Raw genomic sequence first — 18,560 nt, 5'->3', positions numbered from 1 at the left:
CAATAGTTGTTAATCCTTACACCCTGAGTTGTCAATCACTGTTCTTTGAGTTGTCAATGCAAACTAAAAAAAAAAGAAAAAAGAAGGTTAATTTGATAATCAAATAAATAAAATTTATTATAAAAAAATCTCTTAGAACTTCAGAACAATTTCATGATTTCAAAAGACCTTTTTATATTTAATTTCCTTGAGTGGGACCTAATTGCAATTCTCCCTAAAAAAAGATGTTACCCGAAAAAAAAAAGCCGAAAACAAGCTATACAAGTACAACTCATAAACTCGGAAAAATTATTTGTATTTTTTTTTGGTTGAAAAAAGATAAACTTTCTTGATCACTTTAGTTAGTATTTAATCATTAACGACATATGAATTTTCATTTTTTAAGAAAAAACTAGTGATTTCCTCAAAATTTGTACAAAACTTGTATTTAATTCAATCCGTTTTTAATTGGCAAAAACTCAAAATATAATCATTCCGTTACCGTCGACAGGAGAGGATGCCATGACATTGTCACGATGGTGCATATGCATTCAAATTCAAATTCAAAGTTATAAAAAATAAAAACTTGTAATGACTAAATTATTAAATAGTCGAAATGCAGTAAGTATATCAACTAAACTCATAATCGAATATTTTCGAGTCCGAGGTACATAGCTCACCCAACCAAAGTTTTCTAGTTTCATATAGAAAATGCTGAAGATTTGACTTCCACTCACTTCGAATACATGACACAGGTTTTATGAATATGAACCTTCAACCGTTTGTTAAGAAGCGCTTTATTAAGACACAGACAGCCCCAATAATGGACGAAGTCCAAGTGCAGATGGCTAGAAGCATTTTTAGCTTTAAATTCACAGTTAGATTGTAGGAAACATGGCGTATTTCCTTCTTTCAACATTGTAAATTTTCTTAATCAATGTTAGCTGAACTGGATCACAAGAACACTAAACAACGCATTTCTCATAACAGAAATTAAAATGCAAGAAAATTGAGTATTGCATCAAATTGACATTATTTTATGTAACAGTATATTCTGCCTTCATCATTCACATAACTTTAAAAGAACAGGATCAGTCAAAAGGCCACCTCCAGTTCACCGACCAGGATCCTGTCATCAGAAGGAAAACATCATCTATCGACCGCCAAAACAAGCGTAACGGCGGGGGAAAGCATTGAGGTGGCATTTATTGTGAGGGAATTCCAAAGATTTGAAAACCTAATATGGAAAAAATGTGGGCACAGGTGTCATCAGAAGAAAAAATGTGAAAAAACATATATGGTTGAAGACGAAAATACATGCTCAAACAGTTGCAAGTATTTGAAAAACTAAACCTTCACATACTAAACAACAGCAGAGGATTTGAGAGGTGTTGTTTGTGGGGAGGGGGCCAAGAGAAATGAGAATGCAAACCCATATAGTAAGGCGGGAAGACTTAAGCTCCAGAATATATCTATTTTACCTAGGACATAAATATGGATATTTAAATAGACAAGAAATTCAAAGAAGTTAGTTAACCTGTATCTCCGGGAACGATAAAATTTCCACACGATGTTCTGATTTGCCAAACATTTTAGGTTATTTGGTTAATCAGATACAAGCAGCAGCTAGCCAAAAAAAGAAAACTTATAAGTTACTTGTGAGGTAGTATTTATTTATAGATCATATGGAGGGTTTGTCAGATTTCATTCACAAGAAAGATTCTAAATTATGGATTATTGGGTACTTTATGGCCTATTTGAAACATATTGAAGATAATGCCTCTAAAAGAGTATTCTGAAAGCTGCAACAGAATGTCAGGTGGAAAAAATACTGTAGAAGTTGGTCGCCTGGTCCAGTTTATACTAATTGAAAGTTTGCTGAAGTGGTTTGGCTGCACGCAGAAGGTCATTACTTGATCAATGCTGAAGGGGCTTAAATTAGAATAATAAAATTGAAATCAGTTTAACAGAGGGCTTAAGACACTGTTAACCTGCAAGTCTAACTTCAACAGGACGCAAGACAATTAAAAGCGGTTAAAATAGTCTAAGGCTGTATAAGCTACGAACTTTGTATTTATTAAACAGCCAAACAAAAACCATATGGCGAGTTTAATCATGCCTGGCGTAAAGAATGAGAGAGCAGCGTATCACAGATTGGTGAAAACATAACATCATCAGTGTACTGTTGAGGAATGCATAGACAACGCATGCATGATCAGCCAAACATAAAGCCTCATAGAAAATTCACTTAACATGAATTAAAAAGATAGAACTCGCAACATTTTCAACTAATTCAAGGGGGTTTTCTACTGCAATTAAAAATCAAACCTTTAAAATATCTATAATGATTCTAGTGTAGCATCTATCGTGCTTTATCAACCACACACAAACTAATTTTCACCTTGAGAATATATAACATGAGTTATTGGATCAAAAACAGCTGCATAAACATGTACTATTTTTTCCCCCTCATCAATAGTTAAGTTCAAGTCTGTTCACATCCACAAAAACAACACTTGCTTCCCGACCAAGTCAATCACAGTCCCATGATAACCAGAATTTTATCGCCAAAACCAAATCCACTAAGCAAAAAACAGACTAAAACTCAACTTTGGTCCCTCACAGACAAATTATTTCTCAATTTGATGCCTTAAAGAATTACGTTCTCAACTTGGTTCTTCAAACATGGGTATTACTCAATTTGTTCCCTCACAAAAAAAGCCATTACCAATAATATTTTTCAGCTAGTCTAGCATACAAGAAATTAACAAAATAGGAGATACAATGATATAAATATTTTAATTTACCCTTAGCTGCTACTATTTTATATCATATAAATTGATAATAGATTCACTGTTAAGATGGTTATTAACAGATTTAGATTGACAGAAGGATGCCGATAACAATGACTTCAGCTGGCAAGAACCAAATTGAGTAAACTATGAGAGATTTAATTGATAAATGCCTCATCTGCCAGAGATCAAACTAGGAAGGCAGCTCTACTGGGCCTCATCTGCTAGGATCAGACGGGATTTAGACGCAGAAAATAGGTTTACCACTTCATCTCAAAGGGCCGAATAAATTTAACAGCATTATCAGCCAGTACATTCCCCCAGAAATGAAACCCATTTAAACTCTTCTCAATGGACAAAACGTGAAAAAACCACTTATCAATGAAAGCTCAAAGACATACATCAACGCTAAGCAAATGACACAAAATTGCAAAATTCCAGATCTAATGGCACTCAACAATCAAAATTAAGAAAAGCCTCTGATGAAATGTAACTTTCTAAAATATCCCAATCAATCAGAATGAGAGTTTAATTAAGATGGGCACCTGAAATATCGATGATGGAGAAATTAGTGGCCGCCATGGCCATGTTCCTTAGCATGCTGCTGGTGCTCCAGGTGACGGCGCTCGTGGGGGAGCGCGACAAGGTAGGAGAAGATCATGCCCCCAAAGCATACATGGTAGAGAGGAGTAATGGAGTCGGTCTCGATGTACTTGGCGCTATAGTTGTCCAAGCCTCTCTTAACAGCATTCTTGATATAGTCAAAGGAAAGCAACGGCTTCACATGGTTGGGAATCTCCGTCACCTTTTTACCTTTGATCTCGTTGTAGAAATTCCTCATCGCCATTGTATCGGATTGATTGAAGCAATTTCGCAGAAGTTAGATTTGCAGGGGAAGAAACCCTATCCGTGGAAATGGAGGTCCGATAGAACACAGCTAAACGGTCTCTGGGCTCGGAATGATTTAAGGGTGTGTTTGGATGAAACCAAACCGTGGTTTGAAAAAGTGATTCTGGAAAATAGATTCTGGGGAAAATAGATTCTGTGAAGAATAGATTTTGTAAAAAAGTGATTTTGAGAAGTGAGAGTGTTTGGATAGTTGTTATCAGAAGCACTTTTTATATATACAAATTACTAAAAAAAAGACATAAGTTAATATGATAATTACAGAAAAAATAGATTTTATGATATATTTTAATTTGAATGAATAAAATTGTTAATAATATGTTTTTTACCAACATAATTAATAATACATAAGATAATATAATTAATAAATATTAATGTGTATATATATTTATAAAATATAAGATTAAATATATTTATAAAAAATATGTTTATAAAAAAATAACAAGATACATATCATATAGGCCCTCACACTCTCCCTTTTTTCTCCAAAAGCAAAAAATTTTGCTTTTTCCAAAACCATGGTTTTGGAGTCAAAATCATGGTTTTGACCCAAAACCATGGTTTTGGTTTTTGGAGGGGGTGTTTGGGTAGGTTATTCCCCAAACCATGGTTTGGGGTGTAACCCAAACACACCCTAGTTGAGGAATAGTATCGACAATGTTAAACAAACAAACAAGTGGGGCATATTCGTTCCAAGCACTAGAAATATTTTCATTTTGATCTTTTTAGAGTTGGAAAAATTAATCTTAGCCAATCCTTTAGTTTCATCAGATTTTTAATTAATTTATTAAAATTATTTTCTTTTTATTGAACCTTTTAAATTATCTTTTTTGTAGAGAGTATAATAAAAACACTTAAGCTGATATTAACCTTTATAGTGAGTTTATATAGTAAATTAATCAAATAATTTTTGAAAAATTTAAACAAAACTTTATATACTATCTCCACTTCTTAATATAAGAGTTTGTTTAACTTTTATTTTGCTCCTAAATATAAGATCTTAATCTACTTTGTCTCTTATGTTTTTTTCTTTTTTTTTCAAGGTAATTCTTAATAATAATAGTTCTAGCCAATATATTTGATGATCAAGGATACTTTAAAAAAAATAACACATATTTATTACAAATAACTAATTTAACTAATTTTTTTAATCTGCTCAAATTAGTCAACTACTTTTTATATTAAGGACCGGAAGTAGTATATACATATAATATAACTAATTGATATGAGTGGCAAGTGTTTTAAATTTTTAAAACAAGTTGTTATTCATTTTGTAATTTGTGTATAAGTAGTTAACAAACTTTATTAGGACTTAGGAGAGAAAAATAGAATGTCTCTTATAGCATTTATCCAGGATACTTTAATTTTTTAACTATATGCCAAAAGAAAAAATTCTTTAACAAATAGGATAGTCAATAAAATTATGTAGATATATAAATTATTTTAAAGTTTTAACATTATTTCATTGAATAAAATTTGGACTAAGGGTCGGTTTTGAAAACATAGATATCTCTATAATTAAAAAAAAACAAAGGACGATTTATTTTACTTTCATATATATTATTCTTAAAAGTATTACAGAAAAATAGGATAAATCATATTGAATTATTGAAATTTAATATCTTGATAATTAGGTCAATATAAAATATATAATAAACAGTATTCTTTTGATGAATTACAATAAGTCATACTATTCATAAATGTGAATGATGTAACTCATTTTAAACTTAATATACACATGAAAATATCTCTGTAATTGAAAAGAAAGTCCCATGATTTTAATTGTAATGATGAAGATATTTTTTTTTTTGGGCCAACGATAAAGATAATTCATGAATTAAAACTTTCTTTTCGACCATCCAAAGGTTCTTCTGTAGTTAAAAAAGTTATGTTTTCAAATGTATTATGTTTTTTGGCCTGATAATAAAATTAAGAAAGATGTGTTATTGTATTTTAAATTGAATTAATTAAAGATTAAAGATAAGAGAATTAATTTAACAATGGCCTTTGTATGGAATCATAATTCGTCCGTTAACTCAATTCCCGTTCCGTTGTGAAATTTCAGAAATTAGTTACGTGGCAGACAGCATGAAACTACCAATTTGCCCTTCTATTACTATGTTCCTTCACGTTGCGCCTGGGCACATTTTTGAGGAAACTGGAGTCGTTTTCGTCATTGAAAACGACAGGCTTACAGAAGCAGAAGAAGAAGAAGCACGTTGTTCCTTCTTCTTTCTCTCCCTCCATTGCAATCACAGTTTATGAATGGGGACGTTTAAGAGCTTCAGAAAAGCCTATGGGGCTCTCAAGGACTCCACCATGGTCGGCCTTGCAAAGGTCAACAGCGAATACAAGGTGAGTTCCCCACATCTCACGCTCCATTAGTTGTAAAACTTCCTATAGCTCAATTTTCGATTTGTTCTAAATTTTTCTTTTCCTTTCATCCGTCTAATGTTTTGATCCTGCTTCATCTTCTTGTTGAAGGATTTGGATATTGCAATTGTAAAGGCTACCAGTCACGTAGAATATCCTCCTAAGGAACGTCATGTTCGAAGTGAGTTTATATACCTCGTTCTCTTAATGTGTCGTAATTTTCGAATACGATTCTAAGCTTTCGTCTTTAATATTGCATGCATTATCGCACAATTTGTTTCATTGAATCGACGGATCATTTTTTAGAGTTAAGTTTAATCAATCTGTGCATATTTTCTTTTCTATTGACTCCGATTCGAACAGTGAATTACTCGTTATCATAATGCCAACTTAGAGGAGAAATTGGATTGGTTTTTCATTGCAATAATTCATTTTCATTTGTTTCTAACCTCTTTTCTTTTGATCTTTGTGTCTCTCGGCTCCGCCTTGAACTCTATACAGAAATATTCTACGCGACGTCGGCACACCAGCCGCGGGCAGATGTGGCATATTGCATTCACGCACTTGCGAGGAGATTGTCCAAGACTAAAAGTTGGATAGTAAATCCTTTTTCGCTTAAAATCTTTTATATAATATAGAAAATTATAGAAAGTCTCTGAATAAGTTGGTGACAGAATTGATACCCCTGCTTTTCTTTTTATGCGCAAATATTGGCTGACAAGGTAAAAATTAAGAGTTGAACTCATTCGATTATTCACATTCAAAATGTACAATATGAATTGTGGTTCAATGTCCTTCCCGAACAATTGATATGTGCAAAGGGATGGATAGGGGCTAAACAGTTCTTAGGTACAACAAACCATTCAAAAATATGAAGGAAATGTATACTCTTGTAATTTCAATAGGATCATATATTTCTAATTAACTGTGATTTTTTAACCTTTTCTTGAAACTTACTTCGGCTTGACTGAATAATGATGTCAAAGGTTGCTGTAAAGACTCTAATAGTCATTCATAGGACTTTGAGAGAGGGCGATCCTACCTTCAGGGAAGAGCTTGAAAGCTTCTGCCGCAGGGGAAATATTTTCCAAATTTCCAATTTCAAAGATGACTCAAGCCCTCTAGGTAAATTAGTTCTGAAAATTGAATAAGTAACTTTTCTTCCCTATAGGCTCGTCTAGACGCTTTTTTTGTGTATGAATGTTGCTGCATTTCATGCCTAACCAGACTCTATGCAGCTTGGGATTGTTCTGCATGGGTTCGAGCATATGCACTATATTTAGAAGAGAGACTAGAATGTTTTAGAGTCTTAAGATATGACGTCGAGTCAGAGCGCCTAACAAAATCACCATCTGGGACTAAGGTGTGTGCTTCACCTTGTTTGAAACTGTAAGTTAATGTTTCCATTTGTTTTATTACCATGTTTAGAATATCAGACTTTAGCTTTGACAGACACATAGCAGAACCCGGATGTTGGCTTGTGATGAGCTGTTGGAGCAGCTACCTGCCCTGCAGCAGCTTGTTCACCGTCTTACTGGTTGTCAGGTGAAACTCATGTTTGGCAACTTGATGCTTGTAATTGTTTTGTCATATCACAGTCTTTTTCTTAGAATGATTTTTTATATGCTTTATTACCCCGCAGCCTGAAGGAGCATCTTGTTACAATTATCTCATCCAGTATGCGCTGGCCCTGGTACGAATGTATTGTAATTGTCGTTCATACTTCACTAGTTCTATGCTGCATGACTTCAGAAAGTTTCTTGAAACTGAGGGAGAATTAAAGCTCATATGCGGGAATATCGGATTCCTTAGCCTCTGAGAAGTTGTATGCATAATAAAACTGATATATTGGAAAAAGAAGAATGATTTGGCATTTATATTCATGAGATAATATGGGGAATCGTTTTGACTCGAAATAGTAAAAGAGAAGTAAAGCTTTATGAACAGTAATATAAACATCATTGATGTGTCCCCTCGCGTAAAGCCTTTTGGACTTTATGTATGAAGCGTAGACAACAGGAATTCCAACTATGTTGTGCTAAAACTCAATTTTAATTAAAAACAGGGGACAACAATGATCGATTAAACATTTGACAGCACAGTTTTTTTAACACCTGTCAAGAATTATTTCAACTAGAAAGCTTAAGTCGTTAAATGGGGGAATGGTTTCACTATAATCTTTTTAAAAACATTAATACTCCTCATTCTTCAAAAGCTCTCGTTTAAAAATGGCTCTTCAGATCACTGAAGATCAGAGATTTTTCTAAGATATCGAATCAGACGGTAGAATTGCTATCATCATGGACTTCTGCACATCTTTTATTGTAATTAAAAAAATTTATGAATTTCTTTCACTTCTCTTATATGATGACATCTCTACTTAGTCATCTGATTTTCCCTCTTCCTTTTTGTTTTTCTGGTATTTGGCAATGCTACTTAGGTATTGAAAGAGAGCTTCAAAGTGTATTGTGCAGTCAATGACGGAATTATAAATCTCGTGGACGTGGTAAACTTTAGTTTAATGTGATACTTTGATCTCTTGAGCTTAATTTTAGTTGTTTACTGCTAATTATCAACGTTATCCCTACCATGATGCAGTTCTTCGATATGTCTAGACATGATGCATTTAAGGCCTTGAACATATACAAAAGAGCCGGCCAGCAGGTTTAAAATGATGCTTTTCTTCAAAGACGCTTTTTGTTGCTGTTCAATATGAATTCAATCGTGCGCCCTATATGTAATCCCTTCAAAAGGCATACTTGGTTGCACTGATGGTCAACTTTTCTTATCATACAGGCTAAACATCTGGCTGACTTGTATGAGTATTGCAAGGGCTTGGACCTTGCTAGGAATTTCCAGTTTCCGGCACTAAGACAGGTTTTCTTTTTTGTCATAATAATATCTTATTTGATACCATTAAATACTTTCTCATGGAGCTCTTTTCTTCAATAAGTAGCCACCCCCATCATTTCTTGCCACAATGGAAGATTACTTAAAAGAAGCACCCCAGGCTGGCTCTTCCGTTAAGGAACTGGTGAGTAGAAGCGATATAAAAAATTATTTGGACAACGTATATGTGTATATATGAATGCTTCTATATTCGTCTACGAACTCCAATTGACAGGAAAGTATTTCTCTGCATATCTAGTAAAATGCTAAACCTGAACATGCAATTCAGATCTGTCTCTCTAAGAGTGCAATCTATAGGACTTGTGCAATATGGCCTGTACAGCTTAAGCCACTCCCTCAAGGTGAGGAAAATCTGCAACTCCGCGAGTGGGTTGCTGATTTCTGAGGATGCTCTCAGGGTTGGCAACGAGGCATATTGAAGTGGGTTTTTCTCTCCTCGTTCCCACTTCCCACTCAATTGGACCTCGTTCCATCCCCTTTACACTTACTGGCTGTTTTAGTACGTTTCTCCAAACCTGAGCCTGTGGTGATGTTATTTCCCTTATCCCATATTGAATTAAGACTAAAATTAACCAAAGGCTTATGAATCATGTGACTTCCTATAGATTTGGTTCATGTATAGATATAAAGTGTGGACTAAGACAAAAAAGAAAAGATAGAATCAAAAAAATCAGTGTTGTATTTTCATAAGACATATTTAAACTTCCTAACTTTAATTTTTGAATATGTAACGAAAAAATTTTTCACTTCATCAACGTAAAATGGTTTAGCATACCTCAATCATGTATTGTTGGCACCAAAATCTGGTAGGAAACCGTCATCAGAAAAATAATTATTGGGATTTGTAAACTAACTCATTTATGACTTCACAAAATATTTAGCCCCTGTCAATCGGTTGCACTTGAAAAGCTCACACTTTGGTGGCTACGATCTACCACTCTTCATTCGGTGACTTTCTTTCAGTCAAAACTCTCCACCAATCATACCGATTTGTTGGTAGTGGGGTGGGGGTGTGGGTGTGTGAGAGAGAGAGAGAGTGTGTGTAGAGAGATACGTGGATACATATATTAGTTAATTAATTAGAGGCATTTGACATCAGGAGTGTCCGGAAACTGATCAATCACCTGGGAATGAAGAACCAGAACCCGAAGAAAGTGAGAAACATGCCGTAGAAGTGAGTGAGATTAAAACAGAAGAAATGGTTGAAGAAAAAGAAGTAAAGGAAGAGGAGGTAGAGCTGCCTCCATTGATATCAACTGATGGTACTGATGACTTGCTGGTATGTTTTATTAGTCTGGAATGCACTCGTTTGAGTTACTGGTTTAGCAAGAATGGATCACATGTTCGTCCATTTTTTGTAGGGTCTGAATGAAATAAATCCGAAAGCTCTAGAGTTGGAAGAAAGTAATGCTTTGGCTCTTGCAATTGTTCCTCCTGGTGGTATGACAGTTGTTGTTTAATGAAATATATAGCATGGTTCTTCGCTTCTGAAGATTGAATTTGCCACTCTGCTGATGAATACCCTATCGGGACTCATCTTCTAGTCTTTCAGAGGCGGAGGAGGGTTTGCATTTAATTTTAACGCGATTACTACACTTTTTTGTTGAATGAACAACAATTGGCTTTTCTGCCTTGCAGCTTAAAGCTGATAGGAGAAAATGGCAGATAGCTGTATCAGAAATAATTTTTATGAGCATGCAATAGCCGAGAATAAAATCATGAGAACACCTCTGGAATTTCTCATCTGTTTATGTACGCCATGTTTAGGACGGGATCTGATATAGTTTTCTTCTTAAACTAAATTATGGCTTATCTTTAAATTAACTGCACTCGTTGTTTGATTCTTGGTACAATCATGGTTGAGATTTCGCTATGTTATGCAGGAAATTATCCTTCGATCAACGCCGGGTTAAGTAACATTGCTGGGACTACCGGTTGGGAACTTGCTCTTGTCACAACACCAAGCAACAATATCAGCCAGCCGCTGCCAGATAGCAAAATGGTTTCTAACTCCACTACTTCGTTAATTATCATATTTGATTTTCAACTCATCTCTAAGTGCACCCTCGTTAATCTTTAAAAAGCCATCCCTCATAATTAATTAGGCTATAGATAAAGTTCTCCACTGGCCAGATAACTGTAACGTGCATGCTGCGCATAATCATCAACACAGAACAACTCAAATTCTGATGCTGCATCTAGGTTATACTGAGGACACCTGCACTAAGGCAAGTGTCAAAATAAGACTTTTGTTTTATTCTGTCTAAACACAGTTTAGGCATTATTGGCCCCAGAATAAAGGTAAGGAATAACCTCTGATTAGAAACCCCATCTTGGTAATACTACAGAGAGTCCTATATAATTTTTCTGTTGTACATGAATAATGTAGTTTAACACATTTTTTATTTAGTTCTTTTTTGGTGGGAAAATAAGACTCCAAGGAATTTAGAATGTAGATCATACCGGTTATGTTTTTTCGCCGGAAGGAGATTGCAAGTCCTCACTTCATCGGTGAAGGAGAATTGAGCAAATTAAGATCACACGTGACGAAGCCTTTCAACTTGCTACATGATAACACCATTCTCTCAAATATACAGACACAAGTCCTCATTCTATATATAGACGGCTTATGGATAAAGAGGATTTTTCTTTTCTTGTTTTCTTTTGCCTTGTGAGATTGTAAGTCCTCATTTTTTGCTGATTCAGGCGGGTGGGTTTGACAAGCTATTACTAGACAGTTTGTATGAAGACGAAAATGCGAGGAGACAACTTGAGCTGCAGAATGCGGGTTATGGGCCCAGAGGAATGATCATGCAGAGCTCATTTGATCATCACAATCAGAATCCACATGACCCCTTTGCCATGTCGAACAGCATAGCACCTCCAACCAATGTGCAATTGGCATTGCTGGAACAGCAGCAGCAGATGTTTCAGCAACAACACAACATGATGATGGTTCCTTATTATAATAATAATAATAACAACAACAACAACAACAACAACAATCAATTTTCACAGGGACAATACCCTCAACAGATGCAGTTTATAGGCTCTTCAAATCCATTTGGAGACCCTTTACCCGTACCTAGCCATCCTTACAATTCAGTACCTCAACATGGTAATTACAATCTGCTCTAGAGTCTCAGCAATCGCCATCTTTCTTTCTTAACCCACCCTCATAAAGGCATTGCATTCTTTTATTCTTTGTGGGAAGCTAACATTTATTGTTCTTTTCCTGAAAAATGCTCTGATTCTTTGGTTGCCACTCGATATTACATATTTTTTGTACTCTTAGTTATCTATTTTTTTATTTAGAGATTTCTTCAATGTAACATGTTAAACCGATTTAGTTTACACATGTTATGCTCGGATGGAGAAATTAACAAATCCTTAGTATTTGAAATGTGATAAAATTAAATTGTTGCCCGTCACTTGGAGAAATTATTATTTGATCATTTATTTATGATATAAGAATCTTCTCCGTATGTACACCCTGTCTCAACGTACAACAACAAAAAGCGCATATCTCATTAAATGAGATCGGCTACATATTGCTTAAGCCCCCCTTCTCAAAATATTTTTGTTTTAGGCCCAATATGATCATAAATCACCATAATCGGTGAAAGAAGTTGCACCGTAATAATTGAAGCACATTGCCTATTTTTAATGGTGCGCGCGGACAGCCAGGTGAACTGCTCCTTTCTTCTCTTCCAGGTATGTTCCAATCTTATCATTACTACTTGCACACACCCTGGTGTGGGGAAACAAAATACTAGAACGCAACCCCACAAGTCTTGACAACTTTTAGAATGCACAACTGTAAGGTAAAAAATCAATGGGCAAGCAAGCATCTAGGAACGGTATTGAATTGCTCCATACATACGGAAATCCACAGGATGCTAAGTAAATAAAAATGACTAACAATAACTTTTATTGCTCTGACGACTAGAGGCCGTTTAACATCTCAAATGACCCAACCATAAATAGGAATGAACATACTATGTGACCCGGAATCTTATTTACATATTTATCTCTCAACATCTGCAAAACTTGGTAGATGATGGAAGGAACCTAGCGGAAGAAGCTCTTTTTATTGTCACGAAAAGAATTATAATTACAGAAGCTATATACAAAACCATCATGAGATTCGCTTCACATCTCGGACAATAGATTGCTGATTTTCCTAAGCTCCTTTAGAGCTGCCATGGCAGTAACCTGCCCTTTGCCAACCAGAATATTTTTGGAGAAGCTCTCCAATGAAGTCCCTTGGCCTTTGTCTTGCTGGAAAACAGACTCAATCACCTGCCGTACATAAAATCAGTCCTTTGTAAATGTCAAGTAACCAGTTTTAGCCGTAGTAAAGACCTTTCAAATAGTTATGGTAAACTCGAAACAGTGAACAAGTCTTAAAAGGGTTTGGGAGATCAATCAATAAAAGGTGTGTGGGGCCAGTATTGCATTTCATGTAAACCGGTTGTGTTGAGCATTTCGACATTAAAGATAGAGAAAAATTTCCACAATTGAACGCATTAATAAGCAATAACCTGTCATCCCATGGGAGAATGACTGTAAAAAGGAAGCTTACCTGAATATTCTCCAGCATGGACTGCCCAAGATTCCTCAAAGTTCCCATAACATTCTGGTCGACAGAATCTTCTTTGCAACTAACAGAACTACTTTTACTGCATGTAGCTGAAGCTGTTGTATTGCTTTCACTAGAACTGTTGCCAGCTTTTGTAGCTTCAGAAGCATCTCCTCCTTTCTCAGTTATAACCTCATTGTTATTTCGACCAAACTTCCAAAACCACCCAATTTTGTTCACTTTTCTCTCCTTAGAAACTGTTGCTGAATTTCCAGTAACATCACTATTGCATCCTGAAATCTGAGACATGCTCTCAGGAACAGAAGAGATGGGAAGAGGCGAAACATTGGAACTAGAAAGTGAATCTTCATTGCTTTCATCAAAAGATAAATTAGATGCAACACTACTTTTCTCTGAGTAATTTTCATGATCGTTGACTTCATTAGAAGGACTGATTGGATCTGTAAATGAAGATGAGTTTTCCTCGCCGCCAGTATTTCCACTCAGAAATCTATCCTCAGCAGTGCAACTGTTGTCTTTACAACCACCATCTTGGTTCTCCCCTTCAACTCTCACAGAAACATCATCGTGTTGGTTTGATGTTTCAAGGCAGTGTTTTTCCGCATCTTCATCTAGGCCAAGTGCCCTATTAAGATCTTCCAGTAAACTGCGCCTAACAGATGCTTTAGATTCAGTCTGGCTACCCTGAACCTTAGATGGAGATGGTTCAGACTCTGATCTCTTGAGACTGAATTTCAGCTTTTCTGTCCACCCCTTTTTCCGGGTAGGAACCTGCTTATCTGCCCCATCTTTCTTAGTTTCTTCAGCTTTGTGGGCAACTCTCCATTTTTCTTCCCAGTAACTATCAGGAAACAGATTCAGGGGAGTTCTTGGAGAAACAGTTTCCGATGGAAGGGTCAGAGACCTTGTAATTGATGATTTGCTTTGGTTATAAACACCAAAAAATGATGACGGTATTGAAATGTCAGTGCTTAATGCGAGAGCCTGTAAAGATTTAGCCTTCTCTAGCAGTTTTTTAATGTTGGTATTCTGAGGGAAGTTTAACAATCTCTGAAGACAGGTTGTAGCGTTTTCAGTGGCAAGTAGTGAAGATCTTAAATGAAGTATCATTGCTACAGCCATAGCTGAGATAAATGCTCCACGAGGAGAATGTAAAATCCTAATACCGGAGTCCATGTCATCATCAGGACCTTTTTCCACTTTGCTATTATCTGATGCAAAGATCTCGTCCCAGATTATGAAAAGGTTGTCAAGTGAAAATTCCCGTCCAAATAGAACTCTCAACCAACGGAGAGCAAAGTACTGGGGTTCAACCCCAAGATCTACGAGATGACTGTGGAGGGGTGAATCCACAAGGGACAGCAAACAATACAATGCCCTCGAAGCTTCAATTACAGGAGATAAGTTCGTATGGGACCCAACTGCAGGGGAGGATGAGAAAAAATCTGCCATTGCAACTAGACCATGAGCCCCACTCAATAAAGCATCAAACATAGAGTAGGCATCATGTTCGATGAATTTCTCAGATAAGACAATGCCCAGTTCACCTTCAGCACCATAAGTATCACTTAACAATACAATATTCTGTATCACCGGATCAAGCTCCTCAAGATTCTTGACTTTATTAGCATTTCCATGGGAACCAATTTCATCCTCCATCAAATCTGGAGATTTTCTAAAATCAAAACTGTAAGAAAGATCATTCTCTTGACATAAAAGGCCATCAAATTTGTCAGTGAAGTGATCTTCATAAAGCTTTCGAATTTCTGAAAGACGCTCCACATCAACTTGGAGAACATATAGCAATGGAGCCAATAATTCATGCATTCCTATAAGGAACACCACCAAAGAGCATAAGAAACAGATACCATAGTCACCTATTTGCATAACATCTAATACCATACAAAACCAATTCTGAATGCCCTGAAATAAAACTAAATGTATACCCAAGACAGTATTATCAACCATTGAATCACTTTAGATTCTGTTCTTTAATAATATGAAAAAGTCAATAAGGCAGAAAAGGGAAATAAGTGAAGATGAAGATTCTCACCAAAACGTGGGAAAAAAAAAATCTTAAATCAAATACCACAATTTGTGCTTCTCTTAACAATTTAACAGTAGAATGAATATGGGCGGGCACACAATGTGCCTTCTTTTGACTAACACTGTAAGGCTTTCCAACAATTTAATTTTCTTTTTTTAGGGGGCGAATGTTGAAAAAGACGTCCATCATAGATCATACAAAATTACACACGGAAAGCATAATAAAATTAAAGCTGAATGTTGCCCCAAGTGTTTGTTCTTTAACAACCCCCCCCCAAAAAAAAAAAAAGAGGGGACAAAACTTAATATTCTAGGCAATTCAGGATGGGAGAAATCATGGTAATTGTTCAGCTACAAGAGATGGGGCAGATAAAGAAACAGAAAGGGCTTTTTAACAGGGGCTTAAAAGCACCAAAAAGTGACAGCATGAAAGCATAATTTGTGTGCGTTCACATGTGTCTTCTTTCATCGAAGAAGATAATGAGCATGCCTTGCAAGTTGCAAGAGATGCCATAAGTATTCAGGTCAGTCATGAGTTAAATGGAAATACAGTGAACTATTCTTTGAAAATACTTAAATGACAACTGTTTGAGAAATGACAAAGTAAAAATATACAGATGTCAACCATGGTTGACTGGTTGAGCAATTTACCTTGTCTATAACCACATTCTGGATGCTTAAGACACCACAGTAATAAAATTCGTCTCAACATGCCTTGGCATCCTGGTGTCTGGAAATAGCTCCCATGTTCTGGGTATAAACGTGACAAATCCTGATCAACCATTCGCTCCAGCTCCGCACTACGAAAAAACCGACTCCATGTACTATCTGTGCATATAAAGGCCATATTAAACTTACAATCAGATCGTAAGAGATGGGGCTTCGATCGTCTAGAATCTGCCTACTGCAGTTGCAAGGAATGCTGAGGGGTCAACAAAACAGCATCAAGAAAAAAATAAGATGGTTAATGCATATAAACTCCTTTCTTCAACATCATGCATTCATTTATTACCACTGATTCTCTGGCTATTCTTCACATGAATCATGCAAAGAAATGAGCAGGAAGCATGGGTATCTCTCTTCAGAAAATATTTAAAAAAACAACAGATTTACAATTTGAAACTTATAAAAATACTATAGAAAGATGGTATAGTTAAAAGCAAGGACATGATAAGTTGAAAAATAACATAAGTTGAAAGCAAGGCCATGAAAAGTCATGTGATCCATGTAGTTGACCTCAACTCGTTGTTGTTGTGGCCTTGGGAATACCCTATGTTTACTACATTCTAAATCAGTATTTGAAATAGTATTTTTTGAATCAGGGATAACCAGAACAGTTGATTAACCACCTGCAAAATATTGGAATGCTGTGCGGAACAATATAAACTTCACCTGGATTTTGTGAAAGCGGATTATCTATGACTAGATCAGGGGAATTACTTCCACGCTTTGGAGTATGTGGGTCAATCAGGAGGTGCCTTCTCAAACAAGCATACCTGACAAGATATATACAGTTTAGTTCATAATTCATAACGCAAAGACAATCAAATTCAAAAACAACTTGCATCTTAGCTGAACAAATAGGCATCAGTTTTAATACATGAATATAGGGGAAAGCGAATCATTTACTAATATGGAAATACCATATGTGAAGTGTGATGCCAGATTACCACGGGATTCGTAGATTATAAAATCAAAACTCAATGCGAAAAGATGAAACAGTTTAATCATCTTAATTCTGCCTGCGAAGAGGAATGCAATTATATTATCATTCAGTTGGATGTTGCAAAAATACCCTGCGCTGCACCATCTCCTAAGATATGTGTGTTAAAAGAGGGATTTGTTGAGATGATCTCAATAAAAAGTAGCCTTGTGCCAGTAAATAACTTTCTATAGACCGAGTCTCTCACATAGTTGACAGTTTTATATTGAACTTGGCCACTCGCAAAATTATATAAATATACGATTAATCAAGACTGACTTGCCTCCTTCGAGAATCAGCAGTGGCCCGACGAAGATAATCAATGGAAGCAGAAGATGGCAAAACCCCGAGATTTATACGCCACTGCAAACCTCTAAGATCTCCGAAACGCCGATTCTCCGGCGCAGATCCTTGAGAAACAGAATCGGAGCTCGACGATGACACCGACAAAGATTCTGGCATTAGTGGATTCACCACGGCCGGCGGCATGATTGTCCGGCAATCCCTCACAAATTCAGACGCTCAGAGTGAATTAAAAATCAGAACAAATACCAACTCCGCACAAATCAACACAATTTGTCGAAAACCCTGAACTGCAAGCAACATCAAACGAATAGACAGCTTGAATTTCTAGAAAGCCAATAAATAAACTAAACCTGCACACCGTCAAATTCTTAGAGTGCAGAACATGAGAAAATCAGGAGATTTAGAAAGCAACAAAAAAGGAATCACAGAAACAGCCGTTAAAAAGAGAGGAAGGCGAAATTACGGGGAATCGAAGCGGAATCGATGAGTAAAATCACGGAGGAAAAGAGAGAGACTCAAGTCTCAGTTGGAGAGTTGACACTTGCACATTTCATCATTGATCTCTCTGACTCCGGTGCAAGGAAGAGAGAGAAAAGGCGAGACAGAGAATAGGAAGTTTGTTTTTGTGCACGGGAAAGCAAAGACGAAGTAATGTGATATTGATAAGAGAGAGGGAGGAGAGGCCCTGTGTGGGTACGGTGAACTGTCTTCTTCCTGCCAGTTTCCACCTCCATTCTCAGCTTTTACCTTCTGTTTTTATTTTATTGACCCCAAAAAAAAAAACGGATCACAAGCTAATTATTTGAGAAATCAGTCATATTATATTTATAAATATTATAACTTCATATAAATTTTATATTTTATAGTGGCTTATGAGGACCATATTAATACACATATATCTTAAAATGTAGTAATGCTTAACCCTGTGCATGCTATGATGTGA

At 36.0% G+C, this 18,560-nt stretch overlaps 3 protein-coding genes across 4 annotated transcripts; 1 reads left to right on the top strand and 2 right to left on the bottom strand.

Annotated features, from left to right (window-relative positions):
- Positions 1–824: 824 nt before the first annotated feature.
- Positions 825–3,719, bottom strand: LOC114711194 (uncharacterized). Of its 2 annotated transcripts, none has more exons than XR_003737122.1 (2): positions 3,317–3,704; positions 825–1,216 (listed from the first exon to the last, which is right to left on the bottom strand). XR_003737122.1 is itself a non-coding variant. In XM_028895556.1 (2 exons), the coding sequence occupies exon 1, from the start codon at positions 3,616–3,618 to the stop codon at positions 3,340–3,342; it is 279 nt and encodes a 92-aa protein (XP_028751389.1). In that variant the 5' UTR covers positions 3,619–3,719; the 3' UTR covers positions 825–1,108; positions 3,317–3,339. The 2 variants fall into 2 exon arrangements, 1 of the variants encoding a protein (XP_028751389.1); XM_028895556.1 differs by having other exon boundaries at positions 825–1,108; positions 3,317–3,719.
- A 2,223-nt stretch (positions 3,720–5,942) lies between these two features.
- LOC114711192 (putative clathrin assembly protein At4g25940) lies at positions 5,943–12,098 on the top strand. The gene is made up of 15 exons (XM_028895554.1): positions 5,943–6,032; positions 6,162–6,231; positions 6,552–6,649; positions 7,037–7,175; positions 7,289–7,413; positions 7,503–7,595; positions 7,693–7,743; positions 8,491–8,556; positions 8,649–8,714; positions 8,847–8,927; positions 9,007–9,084; positions 10,060–10,239; positions 10,322–10,400; positions 10,844–10,962; positions 11,667–12,098. The coding sequence occupies exons 1-15, from the start codon at positions 5,943–5,945 to the stop codon at positions 12,096–12,098; spliced, it is 1,767 nt and encodes a 588-aa protein (XP_028751387.1).
- Positions 12,099–12,857: 759 nt separating this feature from the next.
- On the bottom strand, positions 12,858–18,305 carry LOC114711211 (uncharacterized). Its single transcript, XM_028895577.1, has 6 exons — positions 18,081–18,305; positions 17,595–17,904; positions 17,002–17,105; positions 16,261–16,437; positions 13,546–15,392; positions 12,858–13,262 (listed from the first exon to the last, which is right to left on the bottom strand). The coding sequence occupies exons 2-6, from the start codon at positions 17,798–17,800 to the stop codon at positions 13,113–13,115; spliced, it is 2,484 nt and encodes an 827-aa protein (XP_028751410.1). The 5' UTR covers positions 17,801–17,904; positions 18,081–18,305; the 3' UTR covers positions 12,858–13,112.
- Positions 18,306–18,560: the final 255 nt, after the last annotated feature.

This window comes from Neltuma alba, unplaced genomic scaffold (genome assembly GCF_004799145.2).
Source record: "Neltuma alba isolate B1F8T4 unplaced genomic scaffold, ASM479914v2 tig00011283_pilon, whole genome shotgun sequence".
In the NCBI taxonomy this organism is placed as follows: Eukaryota; Viridiplantae; Streptophyta; class Magnoliopsida; order Fabales; family Fabaceae; genus Neltuma; species Neltuma alba.
The sequence above is the reverse complement of the archived record's forward strand: the minus strand, read 5'-3'. Positions and strand labels throughout refer to the sequence as shown.